Source organism: Anser brachyrhynchus, assembly GCF_964034855.1.
Source record: "Anser brachyrhynchus genome assembly, chromosome: 16".
Taxonomy (NCBI): domain Eukaryota; kingdom Metazoa; phylum Chordata; class Aves; order Anseriformes; family Anatidae; genus Anser; species Anser brachyrhynchus.
Genome location: NC_137734.1, coordinates 5946191 through 5970962, shown reverse-complemented (window position 1 = coordinate 5970962; position 24772 = coordinate 5946191). Strand labels below are relative to the sequence as shown.

The 24772-nt window shown below is 53.6% G+C and overlaps 2 protein-coding genes across 4 annotated transcripts in view; both read right to left on the bottom strand.

Annotated features, from left to right (window-relative positions):
• Nucleotides 1-5505, bottom strand: part of PMEPA1 (prostate transmembrane protein, androgen induced 1) — a 41205-nt gene extending 35700 nt beyond the window's left edge. Inside the window, exon 1 of one of the 2 annotated variants that reach the window (XM_080558221.1) lies at nucleotides 5263-5505. In XM_080558221.1, coding sequence (XP_080414347.1) covers nucleotides 5263-5365 — 103 coding nt within the window. In that variant the 5' untranslated portion in view covers nucleotides 5366-5505. The remainder of the gene's footprint in view (nucleotides 1-5262) is intronic. The other variant, XM_080558222.1, reaches the window with a different exon arrangement.
• Nucleotides 5506-7589: 2084 nt separating this feature from the next.
• Nucleotides 7590-24772, bottom strand: part of ANKRD60 (ankyrin repeat domain 60) — a 299161-nt gene continuing 281978 nt past the window's right edge. Inside the window, exons 3-5 of one of the 2 annotated variants that reach the window (XR_013940057.1) lie at nucleotides 17032-17111; nucleotides 10934-13747; nucleotides 7590-7906 (exon numbers count right to left, since the gene is read on the bottom strand). The gene's annotated coding sequence lies outside the window, so the exon portion shown is untranslated. The remainder of the gene's footprint in view (nucleotides 7907-10933; nucleotides 13748-17031; nucleotides 17112-24772) is intronic. The other variant, XM_080558233.1, reaches the window with a different exon arrangement.

The window sequence follows — 24772 nt, the reverse complement described above, 5'->3', positions numbered from 1 at the left end:
AAATACCGTACAACATGCTGCAGCAGAAATGCTAATGCAAGCTTAGGTTTCACACTGGAGATATTTCAAAAGATTTGCAAAGCTTTGATAATATTTAACATCTCTGCTAATTTCTTTTTTTGGTGTAATCATAAATTTACCATAGTAGCCAAAAGATCTGGGATGAACTACAAGTTCCAGCTGGCTGCAAAGCAGACAGGAATAATGTGCGCTGTTACTATTTTCTCTCACAACATACCTCTGCAGAACTGACTTAAAATGAGAAAAGAAATTGTGAAACTGTCATTACAAAGAAGCATTTAAAATGCAGATCAAAGTGCTGCCTTGGAAGCTGTATTCCTTGCCAAAGCATCAAAGCTCTCCTCACTCTCAATAGCTCCCCAAATCCTCTGATTTGGACGATAAACTTCTACAACTGAAATCCATCTGCTTCAAAAAAATAAAAAACAAAACCCAAAAACTCCTTTCTCTGGTTACCAATGACTTCTTTAACGAGTTCTTTTTAAACTATTTTCTTGTAGTGCTAAATCAATTAACCTTCACAGAGGGGTGTATGCTTGCGTACGCACACAGACACTACCCCAACACTTCTTCAAGTACTGAGAACTCGGCGCTCGGAGGCGTGCAGGTAGGTGGTCTCGTGCACAACACCCGTGCTATGGACCTGCACCCCGAGGGCTGCCAAGCCCGCAGCGATGCAGCAGCCCGCAGGACCGGATCCAAAAGGCAGAGAGGCAAGGTCAGATCCCGGTCCCACAGAGGGGAATCCTGCCCCAAAATCCTGGTGCAGCGCGAGCAGTGCCTCCGCAGGGCTGATCCCCGACGTGTTTCCTCACCTAGGACCTGCCGAGCGACCTACCTTCCGCCACCCAGAAGAATTATAAAATAATCAGGCGGCAATTTCGCCCCGCAGACGGGATGAGCACTGCGAAAAACATCCCCAGCGACATTAATGATTCCTTTGCTTTATGGACGTCTGGGAGTGTGCTCACGGTGTGAACAAAGTTTCTAGCTAATTGCAGCAAAGTGGCCCTTGCACAGCTCTCCTCGCGAGCTGCCCAGCCAGGTTTTATTACCTCGGATGTAATCAGCCACCAGGAGATGCACGGTGTCAGGGAACCCGAAGGATCTGATTAGATAAACTGCACACCACGCACGGATCTCCCTGCAGGAAGCGAAGTGGCAGTCGGGTTTTAAAATGAAAAGCCATTGCAAATAAATGACCTTTCTTAGCTAATTAGAGTTACCAAATTCTGACGGTTGTTGTTACCTGAAACAAGACCAACAGACATGACTGCACACTGACTGCACTCAGGAAAGGAGCTGGACTCTAATTACTGCCTATTAGTGACACCGTGTATTTTGGTACTTCCCTTGGAAAGGTCTCCTCACGTCTATCCATTTATAATTTAGGTTTACAAATTCATTCTAAAGCTGGATTTATCTAACCGCCAACTCTCAGCCCTGGAAAGCTAAAAATATTAGTACATTTGGTGAGGAACAGCAAATAGAAATAAATAAGCAGAGGGAAGGTGTGTTGGTAGGTATTCTTCTCCCCATCTGCAAAGCAAGCAGCACTTGTGAGGCTCATTCAGCACCCTGAATTTTTTTTGGGGGGGTCAGATCCCACCTTGGGAGCTCTTGTCTTGAAGGAAGGCAGTAGGGGTGCTGCATGTCACACACTCTTCAGTGCCAGTGCTCTCACAGGCAGGATCTGAAAGCATAATACCGGGTGAAACGAAGGCAAGCCAGAGGCTTGTTCAGGGGGCGGAGGAGATGCACCACCTTCAGACACAGCCTAACAGGACTTGCTGTGTCAAACACCCTCCCGAATACACCCTGATGCCGAGGGAAGAGGAGGCATTAGCCAGATCGTGTTTCCGCGCTGCATTATGCATGATTCGAGGCGCCTCTGGAGCACGGGTGTCGCGGGGCTGCGACCCGCCTCGCCGGTGGCGCGCGGTGCAACGCGATCCAGGTGTTCACCCAGGGGAGAAGAAAACAAAAAAAAGAAAAAAGACTATTTTTCCTCCCATTTCCTCCTCTGCGTCTTTTAATTCTCCCATTCAACCCTGATTATAAAACGCTCAGATTACATCGCTGCTCGAGGGCACAAAACCAAACCTGCCTTTACGACCCCGCTGCTGCCCCGGCCGGGTGGGTGACGGTGGGAGCGCACCCCGGGGCACGGTGCTGCTGCTGGGGTGCACCCCGTGGCTGCCCTGGGTGAGAGGCAGTGCCCGGCGTGGATGGAGAGGCAGCCAGGGACACACGGGATTCTCCTGGGTTTGGCCGAAGTCAAACCGAGAGCCACAACCTGAGCACGCTTTGGGAAAACGCTCTGCGGCCAGCTAAGGGGCCGGTGGCAGCCCTGGCTTTCCTGCGGGTGCTCACCTCCTGGGGGAAAACTTGAAGGGGGGAGGAAAAAAGAAGTAAATGTGTATTATGCGCCGTCCTGAAAGAGCCTGGAACTGCCACTGATGCGGCGTCAGGGGAGAAACTACCTGCCAAAAAAGCAGCCCTAAGTGGAAAGGAGTGCGATCCCTGCTTGAGCCACCAGCATTTGGTTTGCTATTAAACCAAAGAATGCGAAAACCTCGGAGCCTCGGACAGAAACCTCCCTGCCAGCTCGCTCGGCCCCCCCGGCACCTCAGCTAAGGCCAGCACAGAAGCCAGACCTCTGCAGGACGCACGGTGCAGCAGGACCCCTGCCACCTCCCAGGGCGCCCCACCGTCCCAGCCCTTCCTGGGCACCTCAGCCCCTCTGCAAGAACCCCCTGGGGCACGAAGCAGCCCTAGCGCGGGTCAGGTCCCCGCTGCTGGGGATGGATGCAGAGGGACAGCGATCGCGGGATGCTGGCAAACCCACCCGGCGGTGCTGCCCGCTGCGGGCGAGCAGGGAGCTGGCGGGGAGGCAGGCATGCCGCCGCGCCAAATAATTAGTTATTTACGGACTCTTCCGACGCGCAGCTCACCCCTGACCTCCGTCACCCCGCCGAGGCGATTAGCGACCACTGCCGCAGACGTCTGGCTGCCCAGCGCTGCCGGCACCACGGCGCGGCCAGGGCAGGCCCCGGCCCCCTCCCCAAACCCCCCCGGCCTAATCCTAATCCTAATCCGGGAGCCGCGCAGGGACCAGCTGCTGCCGCCGTGCCGCAGCCCGCCGCGCGGAGCAAAGCCTGTGAAGAAATAGTTTTGGGGATCAGTTGCACGGTTAACCTAATTAGAGGGTTAAATTAAAAGAGTTTACAGCTCTGCCACTTTCCCGAAGCATGCCGGCGCGGTAACTTTGGGCTGGGAAATGAGAGCGCATCTGGTGGTAGCTGCCCAGAGGTTCCCTCAAAGTCGTATTGAAAAGGTAAATGAAAGCAAGCCGTCTGAGGGAAGCAATGCTGTAAAACGAATTTCTCTCAGGAGGCTCAGCTCTGCCCTCCCCACGGAAGCCAGGCAGAGGGGACAATGGGGTCACGGCCCCCGCAACTCCCCCACAGCCCCCTGGTACCACAGCGGTGAGCCCAGCGCTGCCCGCGGCCGGCAGCAGGCAAATCGAGGCACCGACAGCGACGAAACCTAGCCGAAACGAAGGGAGAAGGAGCAGCGGTGATGGAGCTGGGTGCTGGGCTCCGGGAGGTGACGGGGACAGGCCGGCTGACAGCAGCCATCTGCTCCAGGGGCTCGGGGCCCGTCCGGCCCCAAAAAGGGGCACCCTGAGGGGTCCTGGGGTGTCCCACATGCCCCCGACGTGGCACGCACACAGCGCCCAGCCCGGGCACCTGCCTCCCACCGGGCCGGTCCCACGCTGGGGAAGAGAAGAAGAGCAGCACCAAAATGCTCTCGCTGCAAGGTCCAAGCACGAAATGGGAAAGCCGGAGAGCTTCCAACAAGCCCTCACGCCAGCAGCCTGGAAGAGAAGGTTTTCCTCCCAAAGGCGCTGCCCGTTCGTATCCCCAACTTTTACCGTACCCACGAGCCTCGATCAGACACGGAGTCAAGGCTCTGCTCCTCGTAACTGTGCGGGACACAGCTCGTGCTCGCTGACTGGCTGACAGAAAGAAGAACTGTATCTTCGTTATTTACACGCCGCCATCGGTATGCACGCCTAGCCCGGCCTGCTCGAGTCAGGGAAGAATAATGGTCTATTCAGTACCGGCAGCGTTAATAAAATCAGGCAAATCCAGCTTAGTTTTGTCTGAACACGAATGAGATTAAATCAAGATTAAATGTGCATACAGTACAAAGGGGACGGCTTATGCGAAAATTCAGCAGGAACACGTTTCCGCACCGGTGTGCGAACGCCCGCAGAGCTTCCCCGGGACGCAGACACCTGAACGCAGCGAGGCTGAAAGCGGAGGAGGCGCGGGGCAGGCGACGCTGGACGAAAGCCACCCGAAACGGCCAGGGACGGATGCCGGCCCCAACAAACCGCTCCGCAACCCCGCCGGAGGTAACGGGGCAAAGTCTGTGCCCGCAGCAGCAGGCACGGCCGGGCCGACTTTCCCCTACGCCCCCCGCGAGCGAGCCTGCCCCGGCGCCGCGCCAGGAGCGCAGCAAGGCGAGCCCCTGCCCGGGGCTCTCGTTTTGGGCCAGTTCCCATCGGGTCCGGGTCCGGGGGCACGCAGCGAGGCGCCCGGCGGGGTACGACCCGGCGTGCCACCCAGCCCGGGACACCCCAAAACCCTTCCCCCCGCAGCAAGCGCCACCGCAGCCAGCTGAGTCCCGTTCCCCGGCCCGGCTCTCCCCCGTCTCCGAGCCCTTCGTGGCCAGAGGGGCGAGGGCCAGCGGCGGCCAGGCGGCGGTGGCCACGGAGGGCAGGCGCTGTCCTCGCCGCTCCCCGGAGCTCCCACAGCCCGGGTGGCCGGGGCCAGCAGAGGGGGGACGACCGGGGGGGGGGAAGCGGGACAACCGGGCACGGCTCCCCGGGAGGGGGCTCGGGGCCCCCCGGCACCGCCCGGCGGGGGCGGAGGGGAGCGGCTCGGGGGGGCTCCGGCGGCCAGGAGGGAGCCCGAGGTGCGGGAGGCGGCGGTGCCGGGGTGGCCCCGGGGCCACGCGTGTCGCCTCCCCGCGTCACCTCCCACGAGTGGCACCAACCCCGCGTGTCACCCCCCACGCGTGCACCCCCCATGCGTGCAGCCCCCCACGCATGCACCCCCCCCACGCGTGCACACTCAATGCAGGCTGCCCCCCTTGCACGCTTACCCCTTGCACACTCCCCCCTTGCACGCCCCCCCCTTGCACGCCCCCCCCAGCCGGACGGGCACTTACTGATCTCCATGCTCTGGAACAAAGACCTTTTGCAGTTGCATGTGCAGGACACATTGGGCTGAAGAGCTACGGCCGTGCTGTTCAGACCCATTAAGTTATACATTTAAAAAAAAAAAAAAAAAAAGGAGGAAAAAGGAAAAAAAAAAATTAAAAAAAAAAAAAAGAAGGCGACGGCGACACAAAGAACTTCCCGGCCGCCGAGCGCTCTCCGGGCAGCACCACATAAAGCCGGGGCTCCTCCTCGGCGCGGGGGGGGGAGCCGGGGGGAGGGCAATGCAGCTGCGAGCAAAAATTGGAAATAAAAAACCCGGCGCGGCGCAGCGCCCCCCCCCCGCAGCGGCACGGCCCGGCACGGCACGGCCCCGCCGAGCCCCCTCTGCTCGGCTGCCGCTGGGCCGCTGGGGGCGGCGGCCCCGCGCTTGCTTGCTTTCTTTCTTTAATTAATTAATTAATTAATTTTTTTGGGGGGGGTGCGATGCCGTCGCTGCCCGCCCCCCCCCCTCTCCCCCCCCCCCCCCCCGCAGCTCATTCACGGCCCCGCGGCCGCCGCCAGCCGCGGGCGGGCCCCGTGACGTCAGCGCCAGACGGGGGCTGCCCCTCGCGCCGCCCCCCCCCCCGCCCCCCCCCCCCGTAACCCCCCCCGGGGGCTCCCGCCCGGGCCCGCTCGCCCCAAGCCCCCCCCCCCCCCCCCCCAAAGCCGCAGCCCCCCGGGGTGCCCCGCCTGGGGAGGGCCCCGACGTGGCGACGGGGGGGGGTGGATTTGGGGGGAAAAATGGGGGTTTTGGGGGCGGGGGGGGGGGGGCTCGCCGCGATGTTGCGCTGTTTGCTCCCGCGGACCCCAAAACGCGCGGATTTCGGGGGGGTTTCTGGCAGGCTGAGAATGGAGCCCGGCCGCTTTTAGCGAGGAAAAAGGGAAAAACTTCATCCCTCCCCCGAGGGCTCGGTGTGCCGAGGTGTAGTCAAACCTTCTTTTTTTTTTTTTCCTTTTCTTTTTTTTCCTTTTTTTTTTTTTTTTTTGAAATAAACCTGAGAAAGCGGGGGGTTATAATGCAAATGCTGGAAGCAGCTTCGCCGTGCTGGGGCGAAGGAGCTGCTGCTCGGGGAACGCTGCTCCTGGGAGACGCAGGCAGCCCCGGCACCTTCCCGGGGTGCCCTCTCCCCGTGAGCCCCCACAGCTGGGATTTGGGGTCGGGGACGGGCGAGGAGCCCCCAGGATTGCACTGCGAGGGCCGCGTGTGCCCCCGTGAAAACCCCGACCCTTGTGCAAAGCCGGAGGTGGATGGATGGTGCCAAGGCCGGCGCCGCTTTGCTCATGGGGAGGCTTCGATTCGTATTCCCCTCCCCAAAACCAGGATTTCTTTCTCCACGATTATTTACAAACCAACGTTAAATAAGCGCCTGCGCTTCACAAAGACTCCGGAGGCCCCGTCTGGTCCTGAGAAAACGCCCAGAGAGGAGGAACGAGGAATTGCCAGGTTGTTTAATCTTTTACTCCTTGCCACCCGCCAGATGGTAACTCCCAGCGCTTACTAATCCGCAGGAGCCCCGGCAGAGGATCGCGCCTCTTGGGTGGAAGCGAGCTTCGAGGTTCGGCTTCGCGGCGCTGCTCAGAGGCGCTGCCGAACCCCAGGGGCCCGGGGGGCGATGTGGCAGCCCCCCTGGGAGCCCCTCCTGGAGCTCGCTCCGCGGGCAGCAGCCTCGGCCCGCGGGGAGCACGGGCGGGCGCTGGGGGCTCGGGGCCCGCTCAGCCCCTCCCCAGGCTGTGGCGAGGTTCTGGGAAAGAAATCATCGCTGTGACTGCCGCCAGTCGTGGCCGGCACGCTGTGAGCGTCCACAAACGGCTTGCCAAAAATTACCTGGAAAAAACCTACGCAAGGAGCGGGAATCAAGCACTTCCAACCCTATTTTTATATCCTGCTCCCAGCTTCGGTTTCCTCATCCGTGACGTGGGAGGAGTGACGCTCACCTGCCTTTTGGCTTCGTCCCTTCCACTTGGTACTGCAGTTGCAATTTCTTTTGTGCCAGGCAAAATTTCTAGAAACGCTTTGTGAGGAGGCGAGGAGTGGGCCGAGGGCCTGCCCGCCTCGGGAGGGCCAGCTCCCAGGGCGGAGCGAGGCGCACGCAGCAACCCGGGCCGCACACCCGCTTCAGGCAGCGTTACGTGCCGACCCGCTTTGTTATTATTCAGCTGGAAACGCGGTGGTGTCACTGTAAAGCAAATGGCGACTGAGTATCAGAGACCCAACCCCAACATTTCAGATTTTTTCTGACATTTTAAGACACAGACGCGGCCCATCCTAAAATGATCATAAGGTCACAAACGCAACTATAAGTAATAAACTGTTCTTCAGCAGCACGTCCAAGCCCTGACTGAAGGGTTTTGTGTCCTCTCTCCATCCCAGGTGCCTTTTGCAGCCCCCAGGGCTTTGCCCAGCAGCCCGGGCACAGGCGCAGGGATCAGGGCCGGCGGCCCCCGGCACGCAGGAGGAGCCCTGGGCCGAGCGCCCGGTGCAAGACGTCCGCCCTCGCCGTGATTCAGCCTGCTGGTTCGGGGGCAGTTTTTACAAGTTTGCCGAGCTTTGGTGGAGGGAGGCTCCAGTTTCAGACGCAGGCCGATGCAAGTTCACACATCGTCCTAGCCCTCCTGAAAAAAAAAAATAAAGAGAAAAGAAAAATAACTGTTTGCAAGTCGATGCTGGTTTAAAAATGCGCTGTTTACCACTATCCCCATTTCATCTGAACGACTCACGTGGCTGTAAGAACAATCAGCATTTTTCCACCGTGATTTAAGAACAAATAATTAAAGTCATCCCAGATGGGCTTGTAAAAATTAGAGTACATCAGCTAACTTTAAATGACTTATCCTGTTCCTGCGCTGACGCTACCCACCCTCCAACCCGCTGCAGTTTTTCAGTTTCTTCTGTACCAGCGCCGAGCGCTACCTGGCTGGTGCGATACTTCTGGACACCAATTTTTGTCGATTTTGGCACCTGCGTCCTGTCACTGTTGAGCTTCTCTCGGTTTCTTTTTATGTTCTCCCTAGAGGCGCCGCTGCTGGCTCCAGGAAGCGCGTGGGCACCGCGAGAGCGGCGCTTCCTGCTTCTCGAGCTCCCAGGGTGAGCCGGGGCAGCTCTCCGCGCCTCACCTCCTTCCGCGCGGTGGAAAGGGAGGGACCCAGGGGAGCTTTGACAAGATTCGAGGTCCTCGAAAGTGAATTGCACAGACACATCGCTCTGCTCTGGGTACTCGGGGCTGTAACAGCATCTTGCCCCTTGCCACACCAGCACCACTCATTTGCCTGTGCAGTCACGTTGGTGTCTTTGCTTTTATTCCTCACGGCAGCACTTGCGCGTTAGTTAAAGATTTGAATGACCCTGCATAATCGCTGTAGTGCAACGCTAAGGATAAATTCATAAACCTAATTGGGAAGAGAGATCCATATTAGAAATAAGTAACCCTAAGAGTCAAATCATCTCCTTCCCTAAGTGGTTGAGGAGATCTAAAGAAAAACAAAACAAAAAATTCAACAACTCCCCGAAGATTTGTTAACTAAACAGTTGTCCATTAAGGAGACCAAATATTTCACAGCATTAGTCTTTGGATTAATGTTAAATCGATACGCACTAACGCAATAGGGCAATAGTTACCATGGTGAATAATTCTATATTTATTTTCAAGCAAGCCTTATTTCGAACAATTCCAGACACGGTTTCTACTTTCTGGTTACTAAAGTCTTTATTTATTTATTTTTTAACCGTTTGGTACCAGGAACTCTGGATTTTCTCCCTGACAATTGTAACAAGATCTCTGCCGCGATAGAGAACAATGCTGGGCAGGGACACAGATGCTCGCCAGTTTCTTGTTTCCCTTTGAAAGTCAGCACAGATTAATCTCAGGTATGATTTAAAGCGCAGCAGCTATTCTGAATTAATTCCTCAGCAGACGAGCCCTCATTGTTGTCTGGAACATCAGACGCGTTTCCTTCGGAGACTTCATCCCATGCGATACGTGTTAATAACCTACCGCAAACACGATCCCACCTGAAGCGATCCCAAACACCCACCTGCGTCTTCCCTGCTGATCTACCGCTCTGCCCGCTGTCCGTGCCCCGTGGCCTCTCCCCGGGTCACTTTCCCTCCCAGTCCCCTCTTATCTCCCGCCCCCCTTTGAGCCTGGACCCCTTGTCCTTGCCCAGGGCCGTGTCAGGACAGCGGCATGGGGGCCCGGCGGCCCTCAGCAGCCCCCGGGTGCTCTCTCACTCCCTGCACAGCCCCGCGCTGGGGCCCACGTGGCTGGTGCCATGCCCACCCAGGGGGGCCAAAACCTCAGTGAGCGTTGGTTCCTAACGCGCGTTTGTGGAAGCCACCAGCATGTTCCTCCATCCTGTTCTACCTCAGCGGGGACCAGACACGTTCGCCCCGCCGGGAGCTGGGTGCCCCGAGCGCCATCACCCTGTGCCTTCACAGCCCCAACGGGCAGTGCTCGTCCCCTCGTCCCCAAAGCCACGAGGAGCAAAACCGGGTGGCGGGCGTGACACCACACAGCGCTGGGGGAGAGCGTCAGAACAGCCCGAGATGAGCTAAGGCGTGCGTGGCAGCACGGCCCCGCAGACACCGGACAGGCGGACACACGGACGGCACACCGCTCGGCTCCAGGCGAGCCCCCCGGCCCTGCCTGGGCACCTGGGGGGCTCCGAGCAGCTCGGAGAGCAAGGGGTGGGCACCCCCAGCCCGGCCATGCGGGGACACGGAGCCGCCGGGAGCGGGCCCGCAGGGACCCCCCGGGACCCCCGCCCCTGCCCCGGGCACCCCGAGCTGGGGTGGGCGCCCCCCGCCCCACGGGCGCTGCCCCTTTAAATCCCCCAGACGCCGCGGGGGCGGCCCCAGACGGCGCGCGGTGTCACGGGCGGGCCTGGCCCCGCCCCCTCCGCATGCAAAGGCTCAGCCAATCACAAGCGGGGCGGCCGGGCCGCCGGGCTCCGGGCAGCCAATCAGCGGAGGGAGGCGGGGCCGCCGCCCCCTCCCGCCGCCGCGCGGGCTGGCTGTCCACGTGGGGCGGGGCCGTGACCGCGCGGTGACCCGGGGCCGTGACAAAGGCTCCGCTCGCGCCTTCCCGCGCCGCCGCCTTAAAGGGGCCGCGCCCGCGGGGGCGCGCGGGGCAGTGGCGGGGGCGCGCACCGGGGTTTGGCGGCGGCGGCGGGCGCCCGGTGCTGGGGCCGGGGTTGGCGGTGCCTGGGGCCATAGGGCCGTGCCCGTGGCCGTGCACACGCGTGTGCGAGGTGGTGCAGGGCGCGACTTGGGCACCTCCCGTGTCCCAGCACCCTTGGGTGGGGGCGCTGGGGCTGGGCCATCGCCCGCTGCGGCCACCGCTGGGCTCAGCCCCTGGGGTCGGGTGTTCGGTGCCCGCAGGGAGCCCCCAGCACCGCTCTGCAAGCAGTCCGTGGGAGGGGAGGCCGGGGAGCAGCGTGGGGGTGAGACGGGGGCTGCGGGTGCTGTTACGGCCCGGCAGAAGGACAGACCCCCGGCAGCAGCCGAGCACGGGGCTGAGCAGCGCTGCCACCGAGGCCCCTTGTTAGCGAGCAAGCAGCACAACCCAGCCTCTGCATGCAGGCCGCAGCCCGCAGGCCATGCGGGCGGCCTAGCCCCGCGCTCGGTGTCGCCGCCTGACAAACCTGTTAACTTGGGGGCTGCGGCACCAGAGAGACGGCGACACAAACAAACGGCAGCGCTGGGGGAGAGGGAGGGTCCTGGAACACCAGCACTCCCTTTTCCGTAACTCTATTTACTCAGCTGCTGAAATGATTTCAGCTGAGCGATCGGTCTTACATGCTGAAACCCAGCCGCCCGTTCCCCGATAGTCCAAAATGCTACATCTGGGCCTTTATCTGCAGGCCTTCCCCCCCCCCTTTTGTTTAAATGAGCTCCTGCAGTATTTTTGCCCCAGCCTTGCCACCTCCTCACAGCCTGGGCTGAGCCACCCGCACCCACATCGGTCGTTCCCATCTCACCCGGCTGCAGAGAGCTGGGTGCTCCCGCACAAGCCGTTGTTTTCCAACACAGAACCGAGAGCTTGAGTTTTAAAGGGAACAAAAATAAAACGTTGAACTCGGGGTGAGGACAATGCTGAAGTGCAGCCGTGTGCCCCCGGGTGCCTTGGGGCCGTGGTGGCCCCAGACCTCAGGCGCTGCATCCTGTCCTGCAGCACCGCGTTTCCTGAGAGCCGCGCCAGGAAAACGAGGGGCAGCGAACGCACTGCGTGAGGCGAGGCCAGGCTAGGCTACTTAACTTGAAGCTGGCCACAGCGTGTAGTATATTACGGGGAAAATGTTATATACAATAAAAAAAAAAACATGGGGTGCGCACACAGCATTACGTACTGCTATGTTACTAATAATCTTTATTTTTACTGGAATATGAAAAAAGCCGAATTGTTATACTTCATTCTCAAATCACGTGTCTTGCCTAGCCTCGTACTGCTCGCCACAAAGAGAACTTAGGGGCACACGTAATTAAATTGTATGAATCAAGGATATTGTCTTGTTGAAGGCTTTTTGTTGTTATTGCCGTTTTAGATTTCTAATGGTGACCTGTGAAATGGTGAATCCTGAGGCTCTGGAGAAAACACAGAAATGGCCCCTTTTGGGGACTCCAAGGGCCCTGTGCGAAGCCGATTTTCCAAATGAAAATAGTTATAATATCAGTTAAAACCTAAAGGCTTCACTTTTGCAAATCTTTTATGCTCGATTTTATACAGCTAATACATCGCCAATGTTTCCAAGGAAACCAATATGCCCTGTTCTCACTGAACCAACTCTCACTATTAAAACAATTAAAAACTTAATCTGGGTTCCCTCCCTTCCTCCCCCCCTCTCCTTTTGGTATTACCGTACGCGTTTTAATTAAAAACACGATGGCGATAAATTTTTTACACATATGTAGGCTACGCTGTAAATTACCTAAAGGAAGCTTGACTCCAGAGCACGATAACTGGGAATCAACTCCGTTTCCACAATTGAGTAAAAACAAATTAACGGGAGCCTTGATGAATCAATTACAGCCACTGCTCATCTCTGAAGGCTATCGGCCAGCCGATGGAGAAGTTTAAAACTCTGTCGGGTTGTGAAAGGCGCGGGAGGGCGTTGGATGTGCCTGGGCTCCGAGCAGCAGCGGGATCACCTCAGGCTGCCCAGCTCCTGCAGGGCAGGGCATGGCACACCGCAGGAATTCCCCCCATTCGTGCCGCCAGCTGACTGAGCAGCAGGATTTCAGGTCCTGCTGGCTGCGGAAAGCAGGCCCGGAGGTTCCCTGCCTCATGCCCTTCGGGGTGCCTTTTCCGAAGCCTGCCCTCGAGCTGCTGCTTCGCACGTCTGCGCCCCGAGGCCCAGCTGAGGAGATGAACGCGGTGGGAGGCCCCGCGCTCGCTGTAACGCAGGCTGGGCCTGGAGAAAGAGGGGGCTTGAAAATTAACCCCAAACGGCGTGCTATAAAACCCTTTGGGGTTTCACAGTCAAAGCACACCTCTCTGAAGCTGTTGTTCTGGAACTGGGCGTCTCAGCCAGGGCGAACAATGCCGCCCTTCTTCCGGTAGGCTCCTGCACGAGTTCCTCATTTCCCCAGGCTTGTGTGTGAGGTTTTGGGGCTGCTGGCCCTCGCTGACAGGGCCTGGGGCACCTTCCACGGGACGGAGCAGGCCTGGGGCCCGCAGCCTTCATGCGCTGCCTCTGTGTGGACTTCCAGAGCACCACTGCTGTCCTCAGGGCTTGGAAAACAAACACGAGCCCCAGGGGCCAGCACAAGGAGCTTAAAGCCTCGAGGCGAACACACAGCCTGGGCTCTTTGTGTCCGATGTGTTTTGCTGGCTCGATCTGAAGAGGCAGTCGGATCCAGGCGCGGGGCTCCGGGGCTGCTGAGGAGAGGGATCTGCGGGTCAAGAGGCTCATGAAAAGAGGAAACCAGCTCCAAGCAGACGTGAATGGCACCGGGGAGGCAGTAAACACAGCCCCGCTCTTTGTTTCGCCCGCATTGTGTTTGCGGCTCTGCCTGCTGCACGGTGCCTCTGCTCCTCTGTTCCCCTCGCGCGCGCCGCTTCCACTCCCATGCCAAGAGGCCGAGCATGAAGGAAGGGAGCAGGCGGCACGGGGACGTTTCATGTGGATCCAAGAGCTAAATCCGGCCCTCGCTTGTGCGCTCCCCCGATTCTCCAAGGAGCAGAAGGGAAATGCAGCCAGAGCAGCTTCCTCCACCATTGTCTGAGCACTCCGACATCCTCCTGCCGGCGCTGCGAGGGCAGGGGACAGGGACAGGGTGTCTGGGGCACTTCCAGCTCACCCCACACCTCCGGTGGGGCTGGCCCAGCCAACCTCCCCCCGGGGGTTCCTGCAGGCGTTGGGCTGCCCGGAAGCTTTAGGGAAATGAGTTTTGCTCGCTCCTCCGTGCACATCCTTCAGGGCAGCGTGTTGCTGTGTGCTCCTTGCAAATGTGGCTTCCTGTGAAAGAAATCCCAGCCGTGCGAGCATCCCCCACACAGTGTGATACATCCCCATTCATGCACACTTCCCACCACTCTGACACGCAGCATTGTACAACCGAAGAAAGTGCACGGCAGGTCTGCACTCAGAAATACCTCATTCTTCTAGCGTGCAGGGGTGACTTGGGGTTACTGAGGAGGGTTTTTTCCCCCTCTCTTTTAGAAGAGTTTGGAAAATTACTTTCCACCATCTGCCCTCCCAGAGCTAGGAAATATTTGGAATACATTCCATTCTCCTAATGAACATGCAGCAGCAGGGGTGCAGCAAATAAGAGAGAGAAAATCTTTCTAATGAACAACGAATGAACTAGAAATCAGATCTACATAGCTTCAGCTTTTGTTGCCTATAGCTTTAGGGTGATTCATGGAGACAAAAATCAATGAACGTGCTGTAGACCCAGGCCTAGCACGGCGGGCAGAAGTCTTGTCGTGACCCAAGCCATATTTGTTTTGGGTACAAATACAGACTCTTGCTAGCTTCCTTTTCTTTTAATTGGGAAAAAAAAAAAAAAAAGAATCTTAAGTACGGTTCCTATAACTCTTGTTAACGCTCCTCAAAACGTGTTGAATTTATAGGATACTGTCAAACGCGTATTAGTATTCATGACAAATCATGTTGTTTCCAACTGGTATATAGAGCTGTATCATGCTCTTTTGTTTAAAAAAAAAAATGTGCCCAAACTGAATAAATTAGCAGGTCTTTCTCAGAGGAAGAAGGGCCAAAAAGCTCCTCTTGGTCCACACTGAGCATTGCAAGAGGTGAATTTCCAGATCTGCCACAGCAGAAATTAAGGGATGCTCTCAAGTGCCGTATGTGCCACTATGTATATGCAATTAGCTGTTCTTCTAAGAGCATCGCCTGCTGCAAACCATCTAGACATGAGCAAGTTTCCACCCAAGGCTTTGGGTGTCAGAAGCTTGGGCACACCGAGGGGAAGCCTCAGTTCCAGGCTCTGCTGCTGCGTGAAGCACGGGGCGGCCCATCACAGCCGGCCTTAGTGCAGAAGCGGAAGGAATAAAGTGCTCATGGAGCCATCCTGATTGGCAAAACATCCGATTAGGTACTGGGACTTTTCCTCATACCTCCTTACTGGTGTATTTATTTATTTTACCTGTCCGCAAGCTCTGGCCCAAGATACTCAATAAGGGGCAACAAAGAGCTCAAATCATCACTTCTGAAGCAAAGGCGTCCCTCTGCTTGTCCCCTGGAGCACAGGAAAAGTTTCCAGCCTGCACTGAATGGCATGACATGGGCCACAGCAGGCCAGAAGCAGCATTGCCAAGCCAGGCAGATTTAGGTGCTAGAACAGGGAAGGATTTAGTCCAACAGGTATTGACTTCGAAGATACTACTAGCACTTTCTATACTGTCCCAAAACCCTAAATTGACCCTACATATTCCTAGTCCCCAGAGCACTGAGCTCCTCATAGGAAACATTGCCAACAGGTGAGATATGGGGGAAAAAAAACAAACAAACAAAAAAAACAACTTCTGCCCCTAGAGGAGGTTTCTGAAAGTCTGGAGCCCCAGAGATGAGCATGTAGCAACCCAACGCGGGTGATGAAAGCGATGGGCAGACAGGCATTGCTGTACAGGTACACCCCACCTGCTCTGCTCCAAGCACCACTCTTTGGAGCAGGAGGATGGGGATGGAAGGCATTGTGCTGGCTTTCCTCTCTGCATCTGGTGTCTTCACCTGGCTGTGTGCTGAGCTGCTGATTTTTTGATGTACGCATTGATTGCCTTGGAGCCTGACTCTGCAATTCCTTCCAACGTTTAACCTGAAAGATTTCTCAGGGAGATCCTACATGGCCAGGCCTCTTCATTTAATACCATTTTCTGCATATGTTCACCTCCCTCGCCTTTATTCCTTGTACTTTCGCCCACCAGAAAGAGGAGCTGCGTTCAGCATCACAAACTCATTAAGCAGCTCCTAGGTGCCCCCTTGTTCTGGGTCTCACACTGGAGCATGCATTAAGGGGAAAAAAAAAAAGAGACAGAACGTTCCTACAAAAAGCAATTTCTTGGCTGGCCATTTTTTTTTTTTTTTAAACTCCCCTCAATATGGCAGGAGATATTTATGTCTGAACAAATCCTTCTCCCTCCCAATCAATCCAGCTTCTCTTGAATCTGCGCCGCAGTCACACTGTTTGTATCGCTGTTATTGTGAAAATTAACGTGACGACACAAAACGCAACATCATGACTAAAGGTGTGTGAAATAGTCCCAGAGAAACGAGAAGCGACTTCAAATGCAAGGTATTTCCTCCTTCCCCTTTCTCCCATCCTACAATCTGCTACAGTTCTGAAAATGGGACAGTTTTCAAATAGGCTATATTTGCAGAGCAAAGATGGATGCTATTTTTATTGCAAATTAGCAGATTTTTTAGCAGATCCAACCTCATTTGCAAGTGAAAGTGACTCTACTTACCATGCAGATATAGGTCTTATGTTGGAAGCTCATGGAAATTCATGTTTTGAACATACTTACAGAAGAAAAAAATAGACCCTGCCTTTATTTCTGGCTGAGACTAGCTCCACTGAAGAAAGACCAGTGGGGCAGCACATCTTTGCTGAACCGCTGCATTTTGCGAGCAAGCGTGAGTGATCCTGAAGCAGATCTGAAGCTGTGCCGCGAACTTTGGGGGGCTGGTGGACTTTAAGGAGTCCACAGATACATAAAAAAAAAAGATAGTGTTCACAGCCAGAAATTTACTATCCATGGATCCACATTCCCCATGGAAATATTTGAATGGTCTGCACGCTGCAGAACACTGAAAATTCCCTGTCCCAACAGGCAGAGCTAGCTAGGGACATTCATGGTCTGCCCTAACGTGAAAAATTTAATGTATTAATAGTGTGAGGGCAAAGCTTTTTCAGTCAACGCTTGTCCTGCAAAAGATGCCATTTCAGAATGCCAAAACTTTTCATTACATTGGGAAAAAATCTGGTTGGTTGTTTAAGCCAAGAAAAACAGTTAAAAAAAATAGAGAAATCCAAACACCGCATTTAAGTGCTACTGAATCAAAAGCTTTTCAGGTTTTTGTCTTGAGATGAGATTTTTCAATTAAAAGTCAGTGTACAACTTGGGAGAGGTGAGCAAATGGTTAAACACCTCCCCAAACAAAACAGAAGAATAACTCATTGCATCCCAAACTGTGCCAGTTGTATCAAGCCCAAACCCATGCCATAAAAATTACAGAGAAATTAAAATTTGGGGGAGCGAGAGAAAAATTGTGCATACCTTTAATACATTCATACAACAGTGGTGCTGGATTCCCAGAAGTGTGATTTTAGATTCAGTTACAGCTTCATGAAAATGAACTAAGATTAAAAAAAAAAAAATCTTCATTTTAATATGGGCATTGCAAGAAGAAAGTGAAAAATGAACAGCAGGCGGGGAAAGCAGAGAGATCTGATTTCAAGAAGGGGAGTTTAATTTTAAGAGTGCAATTTCTACCTGCCAAATTTGCACATGCATTCCTCGAACCTGAAGCCATCCAGCAGGTGTGAACCTGTTTGTACTTCTCCTGACAGGAGCACAGGAGAGGGAAACCAGCGGTGCGAGTATTCAGGTATGCTAACAAATTCTTTTGGCAGATGCCAGTTTCACAGTTAGCTGCTACAGATGAAAAAGCGAAAGGTGAGCCTCAGCCCTGCTGTTACGCTGACGTGGGATGGGCTCAGCTCTTTCTCCCTGTCCCATCCCTGTGTATTTGGGGTATGTAGGTCCCGGTTTCATGATGTCCATGACAAGGGCAGATCGCATTCCTGAATGCCCTGCTGTCGTGGACTTCAACGAGACTGTTTTCATCACAGGCAAGTTCAAGATCAGAGGTGACATTTTAAAGACACCTAAAATTCATCTTGCAAAGACAACCAAATCACTAGCATCCAAACCTAAATTAGTGGGGTTTGTTTGTTCTTTAAGAAGTCCCAGACAGCATCCGAAACCTCGGCTGTTCTGCCAGCACAGGGCCCCTGCTCACACACCACGCAGAGTATTTAACACCCGTGTACCCGTCCCAGACGCTGATGCCCTCCCAGCTGAGTGGTGACACCGCTCGGTTTGCGCGGCGGTGGCACTACTACTTTGTCACTACAACAGAGGTCACATCTTGGAAAACAGAAGGACACTTCTTGGTTCACAGTTTTTACCGTCCTTATTTTCTTTAAGATAGGTACAGAGGGTGTAATTTCTTATTACTGACAAAAAGGCCGGGGTATTCTTTTGTGAGCACGAGGCATCATGTAATTTGTAGCAGGCATGAATTATTGCAGTGTCTCCATCCAAACAAGCGAACATCTGTATCCCATTTTCATTGGCACCACAAGATACCTGGCGCGGCCCCAAAACAGAGTGTTTAGCTACAAGGGTTTAAAATATGCAGTAATTTGCTGTTGTGTTATCTTCTGGTATTCTCTGCTTTGGGGAAAAAAAAAAAAAAACTTTATCAGAGAAGTCCTCCCACTGTCTCTTCGCCTTGCTCTAGTCCAGAATGAAATGAATCAAGTAAAACAACTTCAAAAGCCTCATTTATTTCCCTCCTGAAGAGTGGTGCTTAGGGAAGCCAGTTGGGGCAGCATCCTGCGCAGGATGGCACACTGCACGTCCCTCCGGCCAGTTCTGGTGGCCAGGGGGTTTTATACAGGCACAGGGGGCTGTGTTGTATTCAGCCCTCCCCAGGCCAGCTGGATGGGGAGAGGGGCGTTAAGAGAACTGGAGGTTCACAGGAGAAGTCTGGGGGCTCTCAGTCCGGGATTGCATCCTTTGCTTTTGAAAATACATTTAAGGCCTTGGCTTTGCTAAAAGCAAGGCAAGTTCTTAGAGCAGACACCTCAGTTAGCCACCTCACATAAAACTTTAGGACAGAAAGGCTCCGTTACACCCTTACGTTCAGATTGTTGAGCTATAGAAGTAAAGAGACAGAAGTAAATAAGGCCATGTCTCCACAGAGAAACACGGTTACATCAGTACGGCTATAAATGTCCTGGAAACCCTCTTATATTGGGGCGAGAGGGGCTTTTGGGACATTCCTTCAAAAAAAAAAGACAGTATCTTTCTAGTGTCTTCACTAAAGAGGATATCCCCCAAATATCCGCATCAGTTCCAGTTCATCGCTGGCGTAATACCAGGTAGTTTCTTCTTGTAGAAGAAGCCTCATTAGAGCCCCGTGCCCATAAACCCGTACCGGCTCCAGAGGATTCTCCCTGCACGGTGGGCAGGCAGCATCAGCAGAGGCTGATCCCACGCTCGAGTGTTTGCCAGTGCTGCCAGCCCTGCTCCTGCCTCCTATCTGCGGGAGCATCAGAGGGGAAGGAATGCCGCTTGCCGAAACGTGATAGACTATTGCTGCAGGCAGGAGTAACTTGTGCTGTCAGTGTTCAATTAGCACCGAGTTAAACTAAATGTCTTGTGAATATTTCATAACGATCTGCCAGCATCATAGCTGAACTCTCTGGCTTTTACCAAGCCATTTCCCTTCCAAAGTGACACGATGCAGAATTAAAGACGGATGATGAGCCAGCCTTGCTTGTTTGAGTACCTATTTAACAATCACGCAAAATAACAAAAACAGAGTAATAATTAAAAAACAGCACAAAATACACTAACATCAGTCACCTAAACCTATCCTCTGAAAATAAACCCTCACTTTGTTCAAAGGCAGTTTATACGAAGAACAGCTCTTCTTTTTCTGACTGTAAATTTATTGTAGCCTTCCCCATTTACTTCGGGAGTTACAGGAGCTGAGCTCATGTGAACTTCTATATTTCCCATCTTATTTTTCACAAAAAGCTCAGAAGTTAAATGGCTTGGAATAGACCTTAAAAACAGGGCTGGCTTTAACTTGAAATGCAGAACCTGCAGCAGGCACCGGCTGAGCTGCACAAGCCATCTCCCCTCGCTTCCTCTGTGCGCGGGATGCTGGGGTTTTGGCCCAAGCTCTCTGGGATCTGGGGCAGAAAAATCCACTGAAATCCCTCAGTGTGGCAAACCAGCCACTGCACAGACACACAAACCTCCGGCTGGAAAGTACCTGCAGGACCCGTGTCGTCTGCCTGGGGGTCCTGGGCACTAAGTCACTGGGGACACGCAGCTGGGTCTTGGAGCGGGCAGCCTGGGGTGGGCGCGCAGCCCTGGCAGAGCAGGAGGGGCTCCGGAAGGCAGAGGCAGCAAAACACCAAGGGTCGCAGTGCTGACTGCTCGCAGTCCCTGCTGGGGGACAGGGGCTGCCTCCAAGGATGGAAAGGTGCCACAGGGCACGAAGAGCCTTTCCCAGATTTTCTGCTGAGGCTGCCAATAAGGAGATTGGTTGGTTCCAACAGTAATGGACCAAAGCCACCAATTCACATCACCTCATCCATCATACGCCCAGATGATAAATGATGCTGGGTTTGCACCAGCCTGGGCTGATACTCCACAATACACAGCCAAATTGCCTCGCTCGGCTTGCTGAGGAGACGGTCCCACAGCTGATGAAGGGCAGGCTAAACTAGAAACTTCTCATGGTATATCTGCACAAGCAGAACAACTCTGAGACTGCTGAAAGTAAACTCGGAAGGTAAAGAGCAACAGGCTGAAGCGACCACAGGGACTAAGCCATTTCACTTGCTTGATGCTAAATGGCCCATGGCTAGTTTCACCTAACAATGCTGCACTTTCACCTTGAGTCCCAACTCCACTGGATTTTACAGCAAAATAGCTAGTACATGTTAGTTACCTGCCCATAAGGAACAAATAGTCACACCTCTTTGACAACAAAGACTTACCAGGAAAGTCCACGTGGGAGCTAGCCTATAGCACTGCTGCTGTAACTGCAAGGAAATAGCAGGGAAAGCTTGCCCATATTGGTGGGATACATGCTTTGCCATTTTATGAATAGTATTATAATATACCTATATAAATGCATAAAAACATATCTGTGTTTTACCTCTGGTCTCCCCCTCCTCAGTGCCCAGCCCTTACACACTGCGATCACTCACTTTTCCTCTGGCATCACCACACAAGCATCCTTACCTGTGCCAGGGAGCCAGGGCTTCTGCAGCCCAAGCCCAGCAGCGCTGCTGGCCCCCCAGGGGATGTTCCCCTCCCTGCTGAATGAATTGGGAGCTCAAACCCCAGTAGGAATTGCACTGAGCTATTTTTGAAAAATAAAGTTCTTTAATCTCTCCTGTTACTACAGCCCCTTTGCTACCTGACCTTTTTAAAGCCTTTTTAAGGTGGGGGAGAGATGGGCAGGAGGGGCAGGAAACCGCAGAGGGATTGGAGGCACCTGGGGAGATGGGGACTAGAGCCAGAGGAGAAAACAAGACACAGCCCCATGCCCCCACCTCCTCCGGGCCAGGGCACTGCTGTTAAATGCTCTACTGATACCTGCTAATTAACCTCCTGCCTTCGCAGATAACGAGGAGGTGGCTGTGCTGGGGAGGGGGCTGGCAGGAAGGCACACTGGGCGAGCCGGTTGTGGCTCGAGGGGACAGAGCCCAGCACGCGGTGTCTGAAGGCTCCTGTAATTCATTTAACAGAGCTGAAGGCCTACCAGCATTCATCTGCCGCAGATATAGATGTAATGCAAGCAGCAAAACAAACCCAGCGTGGCTGGGCTTGAATATTAATATCTCCCTCCAAGGGCAATGGGAGTAGGGCAGAGCCTGGGGTTCGCAGGCATGGGGGGGTTTTGGTGTGGACAGGCAGACTCATTAGCAGCGAGTGCCCTGACCCTGCTCCGCACAAACGCCGACATTTACTCTCCCCAAATGGCTGAGCTAATATACTGATAGCGGCGGTGGCATCCCTCCAGCAGATGGGACCGATCTGCTTTGTACATGGACCTGTTGGGGTTTTTGACACAGTCGCTTGTCTGAGTGCCAGCATCTGAAATACAACTCAGGAGGCCCTTTATGGCTCCAAACTGGAGGCGTTTGGGACCTTTTCCATTTTCTGTTAGACAGTCACAAAGAAAGGGAATGCTACTGAAGTCTGGGCAGATTAGTCATGGAGTAGATTTGCCCGATGCCGTGTTCAGCTCTATAATAGTTGCCAGAGTAAATTCAAGGATGTGCTTTAAAATGCCAAAATATATTAGTAATGCTCATCTATGAAAATAATGATTATGGCAAAGGATTTGTTTGTAAGCCTTACAGAGAAAACACAATTTATCCCATATTTTGCTGGAAAAAAAGGGAAAAAAGTCCCATATCTCACTCCTGGAGTTTCAGAGCTGAAAAGAAGGGGCTGGAACGCTCCCAACGTCCTCAGAGCCTTTCTGACCCACCCAGTCCCACTGGCTTTAGCAGGTTGTTCGAAATAATCAAGCGGCTGTAAAAACAATATTTTGAACTTGATTAACATGATGTTCCACTTAGCAACTCCACTGCTGTTGTTTTTTTTTGTCCTTGATAATCAACGGGTAGAGGCTGATGCCGCGTAATTGCTAACCACCAGCCTGCATTTCAGCTGCAGCCCTCCCCAGCGAGGGAGTGGAAAAACACACGAGGTAAAGGACCCAAGGGGAGGGGGACAGGATAAATAATTTTACAACTTTACAAGAGAGAGTAGCACACATGGAACAGCTCCTATAAACATGGGGACACAGCGGGACAGGGAACGAAGGGCTTTTCTGCTCTTCCCTTGCTTAGCTGGCCAAGTGGCTCGCCCACCGCTGGGCACGGGAAGGGACCCAGCAGACACCCAGCCAGAGCCCCCAACGGTGTGAGCCCGTGGTGTGGCACGGGCACTGGGAGAGAGCAGCCCCCAAGTCCTGCGTGTCTGACCCTCTTTGGGGTCAAAAGCCCTGGAAAACGCCCCATTTGCGTGAAGCACTGGGGCTCACCTGGTGCCTCCAGGTTTCTGTGAGATGCTTTATTGCATTAGTGTTGTCAAACGGTGACATTTCTGAGTGTAAGTCATGGGGTTGTTGTTAATGCCAATTTAATGGTGCTAAAATGATTAAATATGGCAGGCTTTTAAATAATGAGGTACATAAAAGGTGTTAATAACCTCTTAAGTGCTTTAATAATATTCTGTGCTATCATAAAATGTTAGTAATTGGACCTCTTAACTTTCATCTGCCATAAAGTAATGAAAGAAAAAATCTCAACAGAGGCGCTGAATGGCTGAAAATTTTGCTTAAATAAAAGAAAAAAAAAAAAAAGAACAATGGCAAAACTGAGCCCTATTTGTTAAAAAAAAAAAAAAAGGAGAAAGAATTAACTGGAAAGCCCAATGGAACATGCATTTTAATATCATGCAAATTTTTAGCATTTCCAAAAATTGTCTTTGGTAGAAGGCACTGCAAGAACAAAGGATCCAGAGAGAGGCACGAAGGTGCGCTGCGAAACCCAGCATCGGGTGGGCTGCGTGGTCTGGAGTGAGACAAACGTGTACATTCCCTGTGTGAGTTAGAAACGGCCTCTTTCTTACTTGTGCATCACAAACCCAAGCCAAGCCTGGGGCATTCTTTGAGACCATGCAGCTGAGCAGAGCTTCTTATGCAGGTTTAACTCCGGTGGGACTGATCCTGCAGCAGGAGCATCGCCTGCCAAAGGGCTTCTGGGCCGGGCAGTGCTGGAAGCCCCCAGCATGCCAGGGCAACTGGAAGTGATAAAGGATCCTTCAGAGCCTCTGTAGGTAATTGTGCGTGTCTAAGAGCACACAGCGAAGCACTGAACTGGGTTGGATGGGGCAGCAGAATAGCCACATGTAAATAAAATGGCAAACGGGGAGCACAGATAGGAATATCTACATGACATCTGGCCAGGATCCTGGGTAAGCAGCAGCTTGGGTGGGAAAGGGCTGAGGTCTTTAAAATCCCCGTCAGGGCACTGCTGAATCCTACCCAGACCCCATAAAACGTCCTGACATGGGGCTGCCGTTGCCTTAAGACTGAGCAGGCTCCTCAGCATCATTTCCAGTAACGTTTGTTGGACCTCTTCTCCCTAAACACCAAACAACCCAACCAAATTACAGTGAAAACCCTGTATCAGCAAAAGCAGCTTAATTAACGGAGATTTGCAAGTTCTTGATTCAATGGCTTTCCCAGGGAAACCCTCGTAAGATCTCCCTGGCTTCCCTCCTTACGTGCTCTTCTTTACTGCCTGTTAACAGGTCTGCCCAGTTCATTTTAAAACTGGGTGCTTTGAAATGTCTGTAAATGCGAGCCTCTGAACCTGGGGGCTGGCCGTGTGTCAGAGGAGTGCTGTGCAGCTCCTTCGGAGCCTCGCCAGCCCGGCTCTGCGGGGCGAGGGCAGCGGGGCGCCCACCAGCCCTCCGCTTGTACCTCGTGTCACGCAGGCGGGGAGCGGGAGCAGCCCCACGTGAGCCAGGCACCCGACTGCTCAGCAGGAGTAACAATGGGAAACGGCAGAAGCCAAGAGTTTGCCCATAGGCATTGAAAAAATTATAATGAGCAAATCGATTTTGAGTAGTCTAAATTTGCTTGGAGATAAATCAGGAACAGAACAAATGCTCTATCTAACAGAGAAATGATTCACCAAGTACAGTGTTCCTAGAGCCATGCAGAAGGCTCTTGGCTGCTGTGAATGCCGGCTCCTTTTTTTTTTTTTTTTGGCTTTATATTGCAGACAAGACCATTATTATTTTCTCGTTATGGGTCTAGTGCCGATCCCGTTGAAGTCAATGACAAATTTTCCATTAGCTTCAATGAAGGACTTGGCCTCATAAAAGCAATTATTCATCCATACATAAAGTACTTCCTTGACTCTTGTATTTGAGAGCGAGAGCCTGCTACCCACTCGTCGGCATCTCTCTCCAGCACAGCTACAATTTGCACAGGCCCCCTATGCCCCACTGCAGGCCCCAGCATCCCAGAATAGGATCATATTTCTTCTTGCGTAGATGCTCTTTGGTTCATTTGATGTGCCCATTATTTGAGAACCGTCTCTCCTTTTGTCCATTAGGTAAATTCTGGATGAGATTATTATTCTGGTTCGGTTTGTAACAATCCCTCTGGATCCATCTTTAT